At 30.2% G+C, this 20,438-nt stretch overlaps 1 protein-coding gene and 1 pseudogene across 1 annotated transcript; both read left to right on the forward strand.

Annotated features, from left to right (window-relative positions):
* Positions 1-160: 160 nt before the first annotated feature.
* On the forward strand, positions 161-5,020 carry LOC106423126 (annotated as a pseudogene).
* A 2,110-nt stretch (positions 5,021-7,130) lies between these two features.
* LOC106364522 (cytochrome P450 77A3) lies at positions 7,131-8,969 on the forward strand. The gene has a single exon (XM_013804074.3). The coding sequence runs from the start codon at positions 7,327-7,329 to the stop codon at positions 8,857-8,859; it is 1,533 nt and encodes a 510-aa protein (XP_013659528.1). The 5' UTR covers positions 7,131-7,326; the 3' UTR covers positions 8,860-8,969.
* Positions 8,970-20,438: the final 11,469 nt, after the last annotated feature.

Genomic DNA, 20,438 nt, shown 5'->3' on the forward strand with positions numbered 1-20,438 from the left:
CAAGGAAGATCTTCGAAAATCTTGATCTTATTTTTTTAAAAAAAATTTCAAGATCGTTTGACATGAAATAGCATAGCCCATTTTTAAAACATTGCATAGCCCATTTAAAAGTAGAACAAAAAACGGAATGGACTTCTTTTATGAGGTTTGACGTCAAATAGTTGATGGATAATTAAGTAGAAGCTCCATAATTAAAACCAGTAGCAATCTATTGTAAATAATTAGAAGAAGCGAGGATGATTATACATTTGTACTTCACTTTTAATAGGATAGATAACCCTGATTCGATTAGGAAATCTAAAATAAATTTCTCTCTTAGTAGAAATGTATCATATCGCTGAGAATGCGGGCCTACATGGTATACTAATTTTCGTAAAGTTAGTTCATTCGAAATCACTTTTTTCACTTTGACAACGTTGTTTTTAAAAATCAAGAGAGCGAGTGGTAAAGATTAACAACATGTTAAACATGTAAATTCAAATGGATGCATAACAAAAAAAAAAACATATACCCCTCTACTCACTATAAAAAAGGTACTCGTCAACACAAATGTTTAAGAAAAGTCACTAATATAATAAAACATCAGTACTTCCACACACAAAAAGAGAGATAAACATGTCGTCGACCAAAATCCAAATACGAGGGCAGCCACTTTCTAAGGTTCTGACAAGAAACCACGGTATGATAAACTCTGTTGTTTGTGGAGTTCCCATCAAAAGACACCACCGTGTAAGCAATGTCCTCCGTACGAGTGATCCACCGTTGGGTTCTGTCCCAACAAGAACAGACGAGAGCCAGTTTCTTCGTGGCGACGGTAACGGTAGATTCGGCAGGTTCGGTGGGAAGTTTGTACCGGAGACATTGATGTCTCCCCTTAGAGATCTCGAAGATGAATTTAATTTTGTTTTAAACGATCATGAATTTCAGGTTGGCCTTTCTCGTATATTGATTAAGCTTATCTCAACCCAATAATATATTTATATCACATTAACGTAACTCACCACCTCTATTTCATTAAATATCATGGTTTTGCAAGGCTTAATGGCTAAATTCATCACTTTGCACTACATAATGTAACCAATTAGGTCACTGTAATCGACAGGAAAATTTTACAACTCTTATTCCATGCTGTTGATCGTATGAATATTGGAAAAGAGATTTTATTGTCAACTATCAAATTCATATATTTTACAAATAAACTGCACATTTCAAATCTAAACAAATTAAAATTTGTCTTTATGAAACAAGCATTTTTTATAAAGAAATTAATGGATCAAAGGAATGAGAACAAACGTTGATAATTTGACCTTTAGGTTATGAAGTTAATAGATTAATTTACATAACCTAAAGACAGATCTTTTTTGTAGACATTTTTTATCAACACCGGAAAACATAATCATAGAACAAATATATGGTTTATAGATTCGAAATCAGCTGGCATAATCCAAAAAGACAAGAGGACTGGAAACATTACAGTTGAGACTACTTAGTATTGTCCTTGTCAAACAATAAAAATAACGTACATCCCGACACATTACCTCCTTTTCACATAAGGCACCAATGGTGTCTCTCACAAAAAAAATCAAAAAATTACAAAATAAAATATTTATAAAATAATACTTTTAATTTCTCAAAATTTGAGAAACTCCTTCAATAATCTCATTAATAAAAAGGCAACATAGTGTCACATGTAAGAAAATAACTTAATGACGTCATCATTTAGCATGTAAATTTCACATGTATTAAATTAAGCATGATAATTAATCAGTGCAATGTTTTCTTATGTGTGCTTTTAATTGTAATTAGGAGGAGCTTACCACAGCGTTAAGAGACTACGTAGGAAGAGAAACGCCGCTCTACTTCGCCGGACGTTTAACCGAACACTACAAGAACATATCTCAAACCACCGGAGGTGGACCCGAAATATACCTGAAAAGGGAAGATCTTAGCCACTGTGGGTCCCATAAAATCAACAATGCTCTCGGTCAAGCGATGATAGCCCGGCGGCTTGGTTGCAAGCGTGTGGTGGCAGCAACAGGAGCCGGTCAACATGGGGTCGCCACGGTGGCTGCTTGTGCGAAGTTCTCCATGCTGTTTTCATGGGAACCGCTGATATAGAGAAACAATCCTCTAATGTACTTTCCATGAAACTGCTTGGTGCTCAGGTATAACTAGTAACTAGATCTTCATCCACACAACCGCGCAGATTTTTGTTTTCATTTATTTTTATATAAACATTTTGTTTTCAATTCTAAATTGATATATATTATAATATATATGTGTCTATCAATTTTTAAAACATAATAAGTTTACGGTATATTTTTTTCATTGAATAGATTATTTCAAACTTTCACATGTATTTCTATCTTTTTCTATATATATATTTTCAGATTATTATTTTATTATTAAAATCGTAACTATATATATAAAGATTACTAAAATATTGTTTTATTGTCATATTCAAAGATATTGTAACATTTCACAAAATTAGAAAGTTTTTAAAATATTAAAGTTTTCGCTTCATAGATTTATATTATTGAGTAAATAATTAAATATTTAGTTTTTGTTTAATTTTTAAAATAAACTATATAGTTTAAAATTTGTTTTCATTGGTTTAAGGTAGTAAAGATTAATCATTGTTAGATAATATGATTTTTGTTATTTAAAAAAATCATTATAATTTTTAAAGTTAACATTGACAAATATTTAAATAATTAACATATGGAGATATAGTTTACAACATTAAATTATATCTATTTAATTTATACTATCTATAAATCCAATGGACCTGTTATTGTTTAAATTTAATTATTAATAGCCCAATAAAAATTTCTAGTAGGCCCAAAATTTAAATGATAAGATTAGTGATTAAATGTAATATGACTTTTTATGAATAAGTCCATTTCTAAAAAAAATCACACATGAATTAAGGTTGTGACTTCTGTTTTAATATATAAGATTACTCTATAATTAAACTCATAACCTAGCCGAAACCGGAGCCGGGCTTGCAACTGGAACTTGTTTTATTTATCCAGAAAAAACATTATAGAGTCATTTCAAAAAAAAAAATCATCATTGTTTTTTTTTTGGTAAAAAAACATTATAGTTTGTTTAACATATATATACATTAAAAAAATATTTGATAACATATATATCACATTATAGATTCACATGTATTAAATCTAATGAGGGTCCATTCCCTTTCTAAATATGAACTTATACATAATCGAGCAAGAAATTAATATCGATAATTAACAATAAAATTGTGTATGCAAAAATCGCGGAAAAATATAAACTAACACTATTTTTCTTTGATTACTAAAACCATGAGTTTTATTTCAAATAAATCTCTCAAAACAACAAAATATTCACATATGCGGAACACGGAACTAATTTTTGGGGGTCAAACTGAACATAAAATTCGTTTATCCTGATTTTAATAGGTGAAATCAGTTGAAGGAACATTTAAAGATGCAAGTTCAGAGGCTATTCGAAATTGGGTTGGAAACCTAGAAACCACATACTACTTATCCGGGACGGTGGTAGGACCGCACCCGAGTCCGTTAATGGTACGCGAGTTTCAATCCGTGATTGGGAAAGGGACAAGAAGACAAGCAAAACAACTATGGGGTGGTAAACCTGATGTGTTGGTGGCTTGTGTGGGGAGTGGCTCAAACGCATTGGGATTGTTCCATGAGTTTGGGGATGAGGATGTGCGACTAGTCGGGGTAGAGGCCGCGGGACTGGGTCTGGATTCAGGGAAACATTCAGCTACTTTGGCCGTTGGAGATGTTGGTGTGTATCATGGCTCCATGAGCTACTTATTACAAGATGATCAAGGACAGATACTTAAACCACATTCCATAGGAGTAGGGTAAGTGGTTAAATTATGTCCTATATGTTGTCTTAAACAGCTGCTCAAACTATAATCCTGGACTTAAAAGCCACTATTTAGTGATGATGAAAGTCTTTAAAAAATCTCTTAAGAAATATGAACTAAATTAAATAAATATGTCTAGGTATATAAATTAGTCTTTTAAGAAAGATGAAACTAAATAAATAAGTCTGGTATATTATAGTTCTTGATTTTCTTTTAACTCTATAGATAAATTAATATATAGTCAAAGCATGACATGAGTAGCAAATAAGAAATCTTCTACTGGTATTTGTACTTTTGCATGTTTAACGTTACTTGTACGTCTGTTTATCGTTAAAAAGGTTTACACGTTTATCACATGCAAGTCACCTCTCGTAAGCGGTTATGAACCGGTCTGATTGAACCCTTTTTTGCCCTGGCCGCATCAAAATCTCCAAACTAAGTTTATATACGGTTGGATAACCAAATTAATTATGTGAACCAAAGAGAAGATGTTACATACTAAGCCTCACATATGCTTGATTGGTCGCAGATTAGAGTATCCCGGAGTTGGACCAGAGATTAGCTTTCTGAAAGAAAGCGGAAGAGCCGAGTTCTACACAGCAACAGACCAAGAAGCCGTTCAAGGTCCCTCTCTATTTATGTTACTTACTAATATGCTCTCTTTGTAATTTTTTTTTTTCTCTTTGTAATTCTTACAAGAATTTCATTAATTACTTACATAATCTTCTATTATAGCGTGCATGTTATTGAGCAGATTGGAGGGAATAATCCCAGCTTTAGAAGCATCTCACGCGCTGGCGTTCCTCGACAAACTTGTTCCTACTCTGCGCGATGGTGCCAAAGTGGTCGTGAATTGCAGTGGCCGTGGTGACAAAGATCTAGACACTCTCAATCAACGAGGCATGCCTTCTTCTCTTTGTTGATTCACCGAAATGCCACATTATACTTGCAATCGAATGGATGCAATCACAACCATCACTATGAATGAAATATAAATACTATCTATTATTTCAACCTACCAGTTACCTAGTGTAATTTTTAGAGGCTTTTTGATATCTATCAATTATCGTCAATTAGTATCTTTAAGTATTAAAATTTGTTGTTACTAATAAAATAAAATAAATCTCTCTATTGGATAAAGACTTTCGTTCGATTAACCTTTGATTCTCTGATAATATAAGAGAAGAAAGAGACGTTATAAAATTATAAAATAAAATACAAATATTGAGATGGAGTAATTTGGCTTCCTTCAATCTCTATCTACAGAAAGTCTTCGGCTTTAATTATTATTCATACTTTTCAACATGTTTGACTGAGTTGACTCGTGGATCATCACTTCTTTCATTGTGTAATCACCACAATTCTTTCTGTGTTCCACACGAACATGGCCACCTTCAAAGAGAATGTGTTCTTCATATCTTCCTACGGATTTTTTGTAATATTTTTGTCTCTCCAAGTTTCACATGTTTCCTCTGCAGTTGACACAATCTCCATCAGTGAATCTCTTTCAGGAGACCAGACCATTGTATTTGACGGTGAGGCATGTGATACAAACAGTTCTCTCCACGAACTATAGTTTGGGTGGCAAATCCACAATCTCCTGCTCTATACACGGTTTCTATCTCCTTAAAAATCTTGAACGGAAACTTAGTTCTTCATAATAGTTTCGATTATAGAATAGTGTTTGGTCCACCGGTCTAAATTCTACCGACAATAACGCCAATGTTCAAGCGGTTCTACATGATAACGGTAACCTAGTCCTGAGAGATGGGTCCAGCTCATCTGCCGCCGTGTTGTGGCCCAGTTTTGATCATCCCTCAGATACTTGGCTTCCTGGCGCTAAAATCTGGTTTAACAATAGCACATCGGAAAGCCAAGGTCTCACTTCTAGGAACAGGGCAGAAGATCCATCACCTGGTCAATACTCACTCAGGGTTGACCCTCACTCTCACATCATGGTTTGGAATGGCTCCAAGTCATATTGGTCAAGTGGGCGACCGATTTGGAGCGTTCAGTGAAGTTATAGGTACGTACGAGTAACTTGACCTTCGAAATGAATGTACATGAGTCCTATACACATATTCAGTACGTGACAGACGAGCATTTCGTTTAGCTATGGATGCTTCGGGACAGTTCAGGCAGTACAATATGCAGGCCAAAATGGTGATGTGGTACTTGCCATGGGCTGCACTGCACCCAAGGAGAGATGTGATGGTTACGGTTACTGTGGATCGTTTGGAATTTGCAACGAGAATTCGCCAGAAGTCTTCTCCTGAAAATGTGCTTTTCCTCACAGAACGGATTCGAATGATTTAGTTGGTCGTTGTGTTACTTGTGTAACCAACACCAAGCTTCAGTTTGACCTGAAAAATAAAGAGTTTCTTTCTTTTCAGAACATGAAATTAGCCACTGGTCCAACAACAAGTCTTGTTACTACTACTACTACTACTACTACTACATGTGCCACGACCTGTCAGGCGGATTGTTCTTGCGAGGCCTATGCATATGATGGCAAACAATACGGTCATAGACATTAACATTTCAACGAAAATGTGTACTGTTGCTACAATTCTAGCTATATCACCATTAATTTTTAAAATATATGTATTGAATGTCGTCTTCGTTCAACAATATAAGTAGGTGAATTTCCCCGGGGTGAATAATTGATAATTTTGGAAACGTACACAGTGCCATGTACCTACGGACTACAAACATTAATTTTGATATGTAGGCTAGCTATATCTTTGAGAAATGAGAGATGAAAAGTACATAATGAAAATGAAAACAAAATAAATATAGATACGGATACGGATATTGACCCAATAATGACATTAACACTTGGCCAACTAACTTCCACCTGTCTCTGTTAATTCTACAGAGGGTAATCAAGACCCAGAGACCATTTTGTCTTCTAACACAAAGACCAACTCATATGCATATAGATTTTACGAATATTGAAATAGCGTTCCAACTACTTTATTATATTTGTCATTTGTCGACATTTGTTGAAAGTTGAAACTAGTAATAACAGGATTCTATATCAACACGATGGAGGCTTGCAAATAAAATAATACTATTAATCCTTCCTGCTAATTAATACTATTATATCTGTCATTATATAAAACATAATTTGATTAGATAAATAATGCTGTCATACATTCCTACTAATAACTAAACATTTGTTAGGCTAAAATATCATTTCAAATTTGAACCATCATATATCACTTATGTACAGTTTGAAGTAAGTGCACCCAGATGGTTGGTGAGACCAATTACTCGTTATGTTCATGTGGCTGATCCGTTCATCACACATAGAATGTATGCTTTCTCTATATAAAGAACCCTAAATCTTCCTTCACTATAAACTTGCCCTAAAGTCCATCTATAAGTCTTCTTCATTTATCTCCCATCCCTCTCTATATCTCTCAGATAGTAAGTAAACAAATATGGATCTTACTGATGTTTTCATATTCTTGTTTGCTCTCTATTTCCTCAACCTATGGTGGCGCCGTTACTCCTCCGGCAGAAGCAGCCAATGCCGCCTCAACATCCCGCCGGGACCAAAAGGATGGCCACTAGTCGGAAACCTACTCCAAGTCATATCCCAACGTCGCCATTTCGTCTTCCTAATGCGTGACCTACGTAAAAAATACGGTCCAATATTCACCATGCAAATGGGACAACGTACAATGATTATCGTCACGGACGAAAAACTCATCCACGAGGCTTTAGTCCAACGTGGCCCCACATTCGCTTCCAGGCCTCCGGACTCGCCTATCCGGCTCATGTTTAGCGTCGGAAAATGCGCTATAAACTCGGCTGAGTACGGACCACTGTGGCGGACTCTTAGAAGAAACTTTGTGACGGAGCTCGTGACTCCGACGAGAGTGAAGCAATGCTCGTGGATAAGGACGTGGGCTATGGAGAATCACATGAAGAGGATTCAAAAGGAGAGTGTTGAGAAAGGTTACGTCGAAGTTATGAGTCAATGTAGGCTAGCGATTTGTAGCATCTTGATATGTCTTTGCTTCGGAGCCAAGATCAGCGAGGAGAAGATCAAGAACATAGAGAACGTTCTTAAGGACGTCATGCTGATAACTTCTCCGACGTTACCTGACTTTTTACCGGTTTTAACTCCGTTATTTCGCCGTCAAGTTAGAGAAGCGAGAGAGCTAAGGAAGACGCAGCTCGAGTGTCTCGTGCCGTTGATAAGAAACCGTCGTGCATTTGTTGACGCGAAAGAGAGTCCTAACGAAGAGATGGTGAGTCCTATCGGTGCAGCTTACGTGGATTCTCTGTTCGCTTTGAAGCCTGTTGAGAGAGGCGGTGAGCTTAAAGATGAAGAGATTGTGACTTTATGTTCGGAGATTGTCTCGGCTGGTACGGACACTAGCGCTACTACGCTTGAGTGGGCGTTACTTCATCTAGTGACCGACCAAAACATACAAGAGAAGCTGTACGAGGAAGTTGTCGGAGCTGTGGGCAAAAACGGCGTCGTTGAAGAGGATGACGTGACGAAAATGCCTTACTTGGAAGCAATAGTGAAAGAGACTCTCCGGAGACATCCTCCGGGACATTTTCTTCTCTCTCACGCCGCCGTTAAAGATACGGAGCTTGGCGGGTATGATATTCCGTCAGGGGCATATGTGGAATTTTACACTGCTTGGGTTACTGAGAACCCGGAGATTTGGTCGGATCCGAGTGAGTTTCGACCCGAGAGGTTTTTACCAGGTGGAGACGGTGTTAATGCTGACTGGACCGGAACACGTGGCGTGACAATGTTGCCTTTTGGTGCGGGTCGTCGGATCTGCCCGGCTTGGTCTTTAGGGATTCTACACATCAACTTGATGCTTGCTAGGATGATCCATTCGTTTAAATGGATCTCTGCTCCGGATTCTCCACCCGACCCGACTGAAACTTACGCGTTTACCGTTGTGATGAAGAATTCGCTCAAAGCTCAGATCATATCAAGGGATTGATGGATATATTCGAACTGGAGCGGTCACGTCGGGTTTGTGATATGTTATGCTTTTGTATGCATGTTTGGTTGCATTGATATTATCTATTAATAGAATGCTTCGTTACTATCTTCTCTAATATTTATTCCAAAGTAGTTTTTCTTCTGCTGTATAATGTTAAATATATAATAACATTATGCATTTTATGTATATAATTGTTCATTAATTACGTGAAAAACTAATGCCAATGTAGTGTATTAAATATAGTTATAGGCTATATGTTGGCTTATCTTTTTATTACGTCCGCAGATTTAGGAGCCAGGGGTTAGAGTTTCTTTTCAAGGGATGTCCATATTAAAGTGAGAGTAGTCTAGTCAGATTTGGGATTGTTGATAGATAAATATTCTTTCAGAAATTTTAAGGGAAAATTAGGAAAAAGAGACACTTTCAACTTAGGTTTGTCTCAATAAAACTTGTAAAAGATTATTTAGGTAATTAGGATTTATATTCTCTTTAATACTATTATACCCTTCAATTAACCTAATTAGTATTAATAATTTGTAATTGATTTAAGTTTTTATTAAAAAGGAATAAAGGAAAAACAAAAAGAAAAAAAACATCCACGAAAGATATATTGCTCATCCCGACCAGAGGTCGTTTTCTTTAGCTCCTCACCACGTGCTTTGTGCTTCGTGTCGGTTTTGTCTCGTCGATTTCGTGGTCATGCTTTGTTCCAATCGCTGCGACCAAGCTTCCTCCATGGCTTCAACTCGTGATGTCACTCCTTCGTTTCATATCCGAAGGCTCCAATCTCGTCGTGCTCTCTATTTCACTCCACTGTCTCTGTTACATTGGAATCATCCCTTGCCGTCACGGATCGAAGGAAAGCTTCTCGAAAAGCAACAATGGCCAGTTTGGGTAATTTTGCAAGACATGTCCTCAAACTTCTGACTAATCACGGATTTGTCCCATAACTTTCTGTTTGTACATATTGCTCCTTAAATTAATTCCAAAACTTTCAGTTGTTCAATCTAGACCAGTCAGTATTCCTATTTTCAGCTTTGGTCCACGAATTTTCTGTGTAATATTTTCCCCAATCTTCCAAATATACAAAAATGTCTTTATGATTTTGCCTTAAACTTCCAAACGTGCACTTTTGACCCTATTATATGAAAATTCAAAATATACAAAAGTCAGAAATTAATTGTGGATTAATCTAGGATCATTTTTAAGATTTTTATTATACTTGATAGTATATAAACTGGTATACATATCAAAGTAGCGTAAATCATGTGTGGTCTAGTGGCTTGCGTGTGTATTTTTCTCTTGAATAACTCGGGTTCGAGTGAAGGAAAAAGCAGTTTTGATGATTTTTTTGATTTCTGAGAGAAGATACTACGAGAGATTTATGGTAGATTTAGTTTTGATTCAGGAAAGATATTTATCGAAATAGGGAAGTTTCCATATTTTTTGTGATTTCCCTATAATATGTATTCTATGTATAGCAGAGCACTTAAGAGAGGGTATGAGGTTTATTCTTCCCTACGCGTATGATAACATAAAAGGCAGAAAAGGTTATGACACATAAAAAAATAAAGGTATTTCACAGAGTCGAGGTTATAAGTTGTAATAAAAGAACAAGTAGACTAAAGACATCTCGTTAGAATACTAGCTGACGTAATCTAGCTCTAGTAGAATATAGAAGAAAGTTTTGTTTGTATTCTCTACCCAGGATAATTCTGTGTGTAATACTTACTATACGATTTGTAGACTAGGTAGATAGCTAGAATGAATATTATATATGTGCTAGAACATTAAATAAAACATGATTCCACTATTTTTAAAAATAAAATTTAAACATATAAATAGTCATGCTAATGTTTCCAATGGTTTTCATATTTTTTCCAATTTTTAAAATTTAGTTTACTATTTTTAAAATTACAAAAGGGTAAAACTTGTCCAAAATGACCAAATGTATGAAAAAATCTTATTTAGACAAACAAAAATTCAAAGGGTCTCTTTTTGCCAATTCTCCCAAATTTTAATCAATGTATTGTATTTTTCAAACAAACTTTTTTAAAAATGCTATTTTTTGGAAAGTCATCATTTTTATAGAAATAATGTAGATTTAGGATTGTGATTTATAAATTAGGATAACAAGAATTTTTATTGATAGATGAGTGTTCTTTTAGAAATTTTGATCAATAAGTTGTATTTTTTAAATAAACTTTTTAAAAAATTTAATTTTTGAAAAGTTATCATTTTTATAGAAAAATATTGTAGATTTGAGATTGTGATTTAGATATTAGGATAACAAGAATATTTGTTGATAAATGAGTATTTTTCAGAATTTTAAATCAATAAATTTATTTTTAAATAAACTTTTAAAAAATGTTATTCGGAAAGTTATCATTTTTATTGGGAACTATTGTAGATTTGGGATTGTGATTTAGAAATTATGATAACAATAATTTTATTGATAGAAGAGTATTCTTTTAGAAATTTTGATCAATAAATTGCACTTTCAAAATAAACTTTTTAAAATGATATTTTTGGAAGTTATCATTTTCATAGAGAACTATTGTAGATTTGAGATTGTAATTTAGAAATTAGGATAACAAGAATTTTCGTTGATAGATGAATATTCTAGTAGAATTTTTAAGGGCAATTCTCTCAAATAGTTTTTTTTAAAAAAATTTCACAAAAATAACACTCAAAAAATAAAATGACCAAAATATATCTTTTTATTTTGAAAATTTTAATATTTATTTTTTATTTTTTAAAATTTGAAATCATATTCATAAAACTCCACCCCTTAACTCTAAACCCTAAATATAGATTAGTTAACCCTTGGGTATAAATGCATATTTACCTTTCTTGAATTCTATTTTTGTGAAAATAAACTAAAAAAAGTTATCTGAGGGAATTTCACAATTTTTAATCTATAAGTTGTATTTTTAAATAAACTTTTTTAAAAAATTCTATTTTGGAAAGTTATAATTTGTAGAGAACTATTGTAGATTTTTTGGATTGTGATTTAGAAATTAGGATGACAAAAACATTTGTTGATATATGAGTATTCTTTTATAATTTTTGATCAATAGGTTGTATTTTTTAAATCAACTTTTCAATGTTTTCATTTTTATTGAGAAATATTGTAGATTTATAATTGTGATTTAGAAATTAGGATATCAAAAACTTTTGTTGATAGATAAGTATTTTAATCAATAAGTTGTATTTTTTAAATAAACTTTTCAAAAATGTTATTTTTGGAAAGTTATCACTTTTATTGGGAACTATTATAGATTTGAGATTGTGATGTAGAAACTAGGATAAGAAAAAATTTTGTTGAAAGATGAGTATTCTTTTAGAATTTTTAATCAATAGGTTGACTTTTTAAATAAACTTTTTTAAAATGCTACTTTTAGAAAGTTGTCATTTTTATAGAGAACTACTGTAGATTTGAGATTGTGATTTAGAATTTTTTTATCAATAGGATAACAAAAAATTTCATTGATAAATGAGTATAATTTTATAATTTTTTATCAACAAGTTGTATTTTTTTTAAATAAAATTTTTAAAAATTTTATTTTTGGAAAGTTTTTATTTTTATAAAAAACTATTGTAGATTTTGGATTTCGATGTAGTAATTAGGATAAAAAGAATTTTTGTTGATAGATGAGTATTCTTTCAGATTTTTTCGTCAATAGTTTTTATTTTATAAATATTTTTATAAAAAATTGCTAATTTTGGAAAGTTTAAATTTTATAGAGAACTATTGTAGATTTTGGATTCTAATGTAGTAATTAAGATCACAAGAATTTTTGTTGATATATGAGTATTCTTTCAGAATTTTTCAACAATAGCTTGTATTTTAAAAATAATTATTGTAAAAAATGTTATTTTTGAAAAGTTTTCATTTATATAAAAAATTATTGTAGATTTGGGATTCTGATGTATTAATTAGGATAACAAGAATTTTTCTGATAGATAGTATTTTTTCAATTTTTTTCATCAATAGTTTATATTTTTTAAAATAATTTTCTAAAACTTGCTATTTTTGCAAAGTTTTCATTTTTATAAGAACAACTGTAGATTTGGGAATCGTGATGTAGTAATTAGGATAACACGAATTTCTGTTGATAGATAAGTATTCTTTCAAAAAAATTCATCAATAGATCGTATTTTTAGAATATTTTTTTTAAAAACTGCTATTTTTGGAAAGTTTTATTTTTAAAGAGAATTATTGTAAATTTAGGGTTTTGATGTAGTAATTAGTATAACAAGAATTTTTGTTGATATATGAGTATTCGTTCAAAAGAATTCATCAATAACTTGTGTTTTAAAATAATCTTTTTAAAAATTGCTATTTTTTTAAGTTTTCATTTTTATAGAGAATTATTGTAGAGTTGGGATTCTGATGTAACAATTATAATAACAAGAATTTTTATCGATAAATGAGTATTCTTTCAGATTTTTTCATCAATAACTTTTATTTTTTAAATAATATTTTAAAAACTGTTATTTTAGGAAACTTCTCAATTTTATAGAGAACTATTATAGATTTGAGATTCTGATGTAGTAATTAAGATAACAAAAAATTTTGTTGATAGATGAATATTCTTTCAGAATTTTTCACCAATAGCTTATATTTTTGAAATAATTTTTTTAAACCCTGCTATTTTGGAAATTTTTCCTTTTTATAGAGAACTATTTAGATTTTAGATTCTGATGCATTAATTAAGATAAAAAAAATTATTATTGATAGATGAGTATTCTTTCAAATTTTTCATTAGTAGCTTGTATTTTTTAAATAATTATTTTTAAAACTTTTATTTTTGGAAAATTTTCATTTTTGTAGAGAACTATTGTAGATTTGGGATTCTGAAGTCGTAATTAGGATAAAAATATTTTTTCCTGATAGATGAGTTTATTCTTTCAAAAAATTTCATCAATAGACTTTTTTTTAAAATAATTTTTGTAAAATCAGCTATTTTGTAAAATCAGCTATTGTAGATTTGAGATTAAGATGTAGTAATTAGGATAACAATAAATTTTGTTAATAGATGAGTATTCTTTTATAATTTTTCATCAGTAGTTTGTATTTTTAAAATTGCTATTTTTGGAAATTTTTCATTTTTATAGAGATCTCTTGTAGATTTGGGATTCTGAAGTAGTAATTAGGATAACAAAAAAAATTGTTGATAAATGAATATTCTTTTGGAATTTTTCATCAATGGTTTGTATTTTTTAAGTAATTTTTTTGAAAACCTGCTAGTTTTGGAAAGTTTTCATTTTTTATAGAGAACTATTGTAGACTTGGGATTCTGATGTAGTAATTAAGATAACAAGAATTTTTATGATAGATGAGTATTCTTTTAGATTTTTTCATCAATAGCTAGTATTTTTAAAATAATTTTTTTAAACCTGCTATTTTGAAAGGTTTTCATTTTTATAGAGAACTATTGAAGATTTGGGATGCGTAGTGTAGTAATTAGGATAGCAAAACAATTTGTTGATAGATAATTATTTTTTCAGAATTTTTCATCTATATACTGTATTTTTAAATGATTTTTGTAAAAAATGTTATTTTTAGATAGTTTTCATTTTGGGATTATGTTGTAGTAATTAGGATAACAAGAATTTTTGCTGATAGATGAGTATTATTTAACAATTTTTCATCAATAGCTTGTATTTTTTAAAACGTGCTATTTTTGGAAAATTTTTATTTTTATATAGAACTATTGTAGATTTGGAATTCTGATGTAGCAGTTAGGATAACAATAATTTTGTTGATAGATATGTATTCTTTCGGATTTTTTCATCAATAGATTGTATTTTTTAAATAATTATTTTAAACCTCCCATTTTTTAAAAGTTTTCATTTTTATAGAGAACTAAACTATTGTAGATTTGGGAAGCGTGATATAGTAATTAGGATAGCAAAAAAAATTGGTGATAGATAAGTATTCTTTCAGAATTTTCGTTTGTAGGCTGTATTTTTATATGATTTTTTTTAAAAAAACTACTATTTTTGGATAGTTTTCATTTTTATAGATAATTTTTGTAGATTTCGGATTCTGATGTAGTAATTAGGATAACAAGAACTTTTGTTGATAGATGAGTATTCTTTCACAATTTTTCATCAATATATTGTATTTTTAAAATATTTTTTAAAACCTGTTATTTTTGGAAAGTTTTAATTTTTATAGAGAGATATTGTAGATTTGAGATTCTGATTTAGAAATTAGGATAACAAGAATTTTTGTTGATAGATGTGTATTCTTTCAGATTTTTTCATCAATAGGTTATATTTTTTTAAATATAATCTTTCAAATAGCTATTTTTGAAATTTTTTTAATTTTATAGAGAACTATTGTAGATTTGGGAAGCGTGATATAGTAATTAGGATAACGAGAATTTTTGTTGGTTGACAAAAAAAAAACAAGAATTTTTGTTGATAGATGAGTATCCTTTGAGAATTTTTTATCAATAGCTTGTATTTTTAAAATAAACTTTTTAAACTTCTATTTCGGGAAAGTTTTCATTTTTATAGAGACTTATTGTAGATTTGGGATTATGGTGTAGCAATTAGGACAACAAGAATTTCTATTAATAGATGAATATTTTTCAGAATTTTTCATCAGTAACTTTTATTTTTTAAATATTCTTTTTTAAATTGGTATTTTTTTGAAAGTTTTCATTTTTATAGAGAACTATTGCAGATTTGGGATTCTGATGTAGCAATAACGATAAAAAAAATATTTTTTGATAGATGAATATTCTTTTAGAATTTTTCTTCACTCGCTTGTATTTTTTAAATAATTTTTTTGAAAACTGCTATTCTGGGAATGGAAATTCTCTCAAATAGTCATTTTCAAATTTTTGTCACAAAAATATCCCTCAAAAAATAAAATGACCAAAATAGCTTTTTTTTATTTTAAAAATTTTAATATTTATTTCTTGTTTTTAAAAATTTGAACCCTTCCCCAAAATCCAACCCCTTAACTCTAAACCCTAAGTCTTAAATTAGTTAACCATAAGAGTATAAATACTTATTTACCCTTCAATAAACCTCTTTTGGTCATTTTTCTCCTTGAGATCTATTTTTGTGAAAATAAACTAAAAAGAGCTATCTAAGGGAATTTCTCTTTTGGGAATGTTTTCATTTTTATAGAAAACTATTGTAGATTTGGGATTTTGATGTAGCAGTTAAGATAACAAAAAAATTTGTTGATATATGAATATTCTTTTAGAATTTTTTATTAGCCGATTGCATTTTTTAAATAATTATTTTTAAAATCTGTTATTTTTGGAAAGTTTTCATTTATGTAGAGAACTATTGTAGATTTGGAATTCCGAAGTAGTAGTTAGGATAATAAGAATCTTTGTTGATAGAGTATCCTTTCAGAATTTTTCATCTATAGCTTGTATTTTTTTAATATTTTTTAAAAATATGCTATTTTTTTAATGTTTTCATTTTGATGATTGTAGATTTGGGATTTTGAAGTAGTAATTAGGATAACAGAAATATTTTTGAATAGATTAGTATTCTTTCAGATTTTTTTATCAACAGCTTTTTAGTGAATGATGCAGCTATGCATTAAAACAATATTTTCATATTTTTGAATTTTGTTCAAAATCTATGTGTTAATCGTTACGAAAATATTGAATTTTTCGTTAATTGCTCTATATACTGAAGCCTATCATATTTACTATTGTTTTAAAATTTCTAAACACATTCTACATTTGTATTAATGTATATTAAACTCTCTTTCATGATACATGGGCATCATTTTAATTTTTTTGTCAATTAATTTAGTAAAACTTCATAATACTCTCTAAATTGGTGGACTAACCACTATAAAATCGCTATTTTCCAGAAAAACGGAGACAACAAAGGTTCCAAGCCTTTTTGACCTTCATCATATGTTAGTGAAGGATGCAACTATGCATTAAACCAGTATTTTCATATTTTTGAATTTTTTTTCAAAATCTATGTGTTAACCCCCTACGAAAATATTAAATTTTCGGTAAATGCTCTATATACTGAATCCTGTCATCTTTAGTATTGTTTTAAAATTTCTAAACACATTCTATATTTGTATTAATGTATATAAAACTCTCTTTCTTGATACATGGACATCGTTTTAATTTTTTGTCAATTAATTTAGTAAAACTTCATAATACTCCGTAAATTAGTGGAGTAACCAATATAAACTCGCTATTTTCTAGAGAAACAGAGACGACAAAGGTTTCAAACCTCTTTGACCTTCATCATATGTTAGTGAAGGATGCAACTACGCATGAAAACAATATTTCTATAATTTGATTTTTTCTCAAAATCTATGCGTTAACCCCCTACGAAAATATTGAATTTTTCGGTAAATGCTCTATATACTGAAGCCTATGATCTTTAGTGTTGTCTTAAAATTTCTAAACACATTTTACATTTGTATTAATGTATATTAAACTCTTTGTCATAATACAAGGGCATTGTTTGTCAATTAATTTAGTAAAACTATATAATAGTCCCTAAATTGGTGGATTAACCACTATAAAATCGTTATTCTCTAGAAAACCGCAGACAACAAAGGTTCCAAACCTCTTCGACCTTCATCATATGTTAATGAATAATGCAACTATGCATTAAAACTCTTTGACATTCATCATATGTTTGTGAAGGATGCAATTATCCATTAAAACAATATTTTCATATTTTTGAATTTTTTTCAAAATCTATATGTTAAAATATTGAATTTTTCGGTAAATGCTCTATATACTGAAGCCTATGATCTTTAGTGTTGTTTTAAAATTTCTAAATACATTCTACATTTGTATTAATATATATATTAAACTCTCTTTCATGGTACATGGACATCGTTTTAATTTTTTGTCAATTAATTTATTAAAACTTCATAATACTCTCTAAATTGGTGGAGTAACTACTATGAAATCGCTATTTTCTAGAATAACGGAGACAGCAAAGGTTCCAAACCTCTTCGACCTTCATCATATGCTAGTGAAGGATGCAACTAGGCATTAAAACAGAATTTTCATATTTTTGAATTTTTCTCAAAATCTATGTGTAGCCCCCTGCAAAAATATTGAATTTTTCGGTAAATGTTCTATATACTGAAGCCTATGATCTTTTGTGTTGTTTTAAAACTTCTAACCACATTATAAATTTTTATTAATGTATATTAAACTCTTTTTATGGTACATGGGCATCATTTCAATTTTTTGTCAACTAATTTAGTAAAACTTCATAATATTCTCTAAATTGGTGGCGTAAGCACTATAAAATCGCTACTCTCTAGAAAAACGGAGACAACAAAGGTTCCAAACCTCTTTAACCTTCATCATATGTTAGTGAAGGATGCAACTATGCATTAAAACCATATTTTCATATTTTTGAATTTATCTCAAAATCTACGTGTTAACCCCTACGAAAATATTGAATTTTTTGGTAAATGTTCTATATACTGAAGCCTATGATCTTTAGTGTTGTTTTAAAATTTCTAAACACATTCTACATTTGTATTAATGTATATTAAACTCTCTTTCATGGTGCATGGACATCGTTTTATTTTTTTGTCAATTAATTTATTAAAACTTCATAATACTCTCTAAATTAGTGGAGTAACCACTATGAAATCGCTATTCTCTAGAATAACGGAGACAGCAAAGGTTCCAAACCTCTTTGACCTTCATCATATGTTAGTGAATGATGCAACTAGGCATTAAAACATAATTTTCATATTTTTGAATTTTTCTCAAAATCTATGTGTTAACTCCTACAAAAATATTGAATTTTTCGGTAAATGTTCTATATACTGAAGCCTATGATCTTTAGTGTTGTTTTAAAATTTCTAAACACATTCTACATTTTTTATTAATGCATATTAAACTCTCTTTCATGGTACATGGACATCGTTTTAATTTTTTGTCAATTAATTTAGTAAAACTTCATAATACTCCGTAAATTAGTGGAGTGACCAATATAAACTCGCTATTTTCTAGAGAAACAGAGACGGCAAGGGTTTCAAACCTCTTTGACCTTCATCATATGTTAGTGAAGGATGCAACTACGCATGAAAACAATATTTCTATATTTTTGAATTTTTCTCAAAATCTATGTGTTAACCCCCTACGAAAATATTGATTTTTTCGGTAAATTCTCTATATACTGAAGCCAATGATCTTTAGTGTTGTCTTAAAATTTCTAAACACATTTTACATTTGTATTAATGTATATTAAACTCTTTGTCATAATACATGGGCATTGTTTGTCAATTAATTTAGTAAAAATATATAATAGTCCCTAAATTGGTGTACTAACCACTATAAAATCGCTATTCTCTAGAAAACCGCAGACAACAAAGGTTCCAAACTCTTCGACCTTCATCATATGTTAGTGAATAATGCAACTATGCATTAAAACTCTTTGACATTCATCATATGTTTGTGAAGGATGCAATTATCCATTAAAACAATATTTTCATATTTTTGAATTTTTCTCAAAATCTATATGTTAAAATATTGAATTTTTCGGTAAATGCTCTATATACTGAAGCCTATGATCTTTAGTGTTGTTTTAAAATTTCTAAATACATTTTACATTTGTATTAATATATATTAAACTCTCTTTAATGGTACATGGACATCGTTTTAATTTTTTGTCAATTAATTTATTAAAACTTCATAATACTCTCTAAATTGGTGGAGTAACCACTATGAAATCGCTATTTTCTAGAATAACGGAGACAGAAAAGGTTCCAAACCTCTTTGACCTTCATCATATGCTAGTGAAGGATGCAACTAGGCATTAAAACAGAATTTTCATATTTTTGAATTTTTCTCAAAATCTATGTGTAGCCCCCCTACAAAAATATTGAATTTTTCGGTAAATGTTCTATATACTGAAGCCTATGATCTTTTGTGTTGTTTTAAAACTTCTAACCACATTATAAATTTGTATTAATGTATATTAAACTATTTTTATGGTACATGGGCATCATTTCAATTTTTTGTCAACTAATTTAGTAAAACTTCATAATATTCTCTAAATTGGTGGCGTAAGCACTATAAAATCGCTACTCTCTAGAAAAATGGAGACAACAAAGGTTCCAAACCTCTTTGACCTTCATCATATGTTAGTGAAGGATGCAACTATGCATTAAAACCATATTTTCATATTTTTGAATTTTTCTCAAAATCTACGTGTTAACACCTACGAAAATATTGATTTTTTTGGTAAATGCTCTATATACTGAAGTCTATGATCTTTAGTGTTGTTTTAAAATTTCTAAACACATTCTACATTTGTATTAATGTATATTAAACTCTCTTTCATGGTGCATGGACATCGTTTTAATTTTTTGTCAATTAATTTATTAAAACTTCATAATACTCTCTAAATTGGTGGAGTAACCACTATGAAATCGCTATTCTCTAGAATAACAGAGACAGCAAAGGTTCCAAACCTCTTTGACCTTCATCATATGTTAGTGAATGATGCAACTAGGCATTAAAACAGAATTTTCATATTTTTAATTTTTCTCAAAATCTATGTGTTAACAACCCCTACAAAAATATAAA

This window comes from Brassica napus, chromosome C8, assembly GCF_020379485.1.
Source record: "Brassica napus cultivar Da-Ae chromosome C8, Da-Ae, whole genome shotgun sequence".
NCBI classification, from domain to species: Eukaryota; Viridiplantae; Streptophyta; class Magnoliopsida; order Brassicales; family Brassicaceae; genus Brassica; species Brassica napus.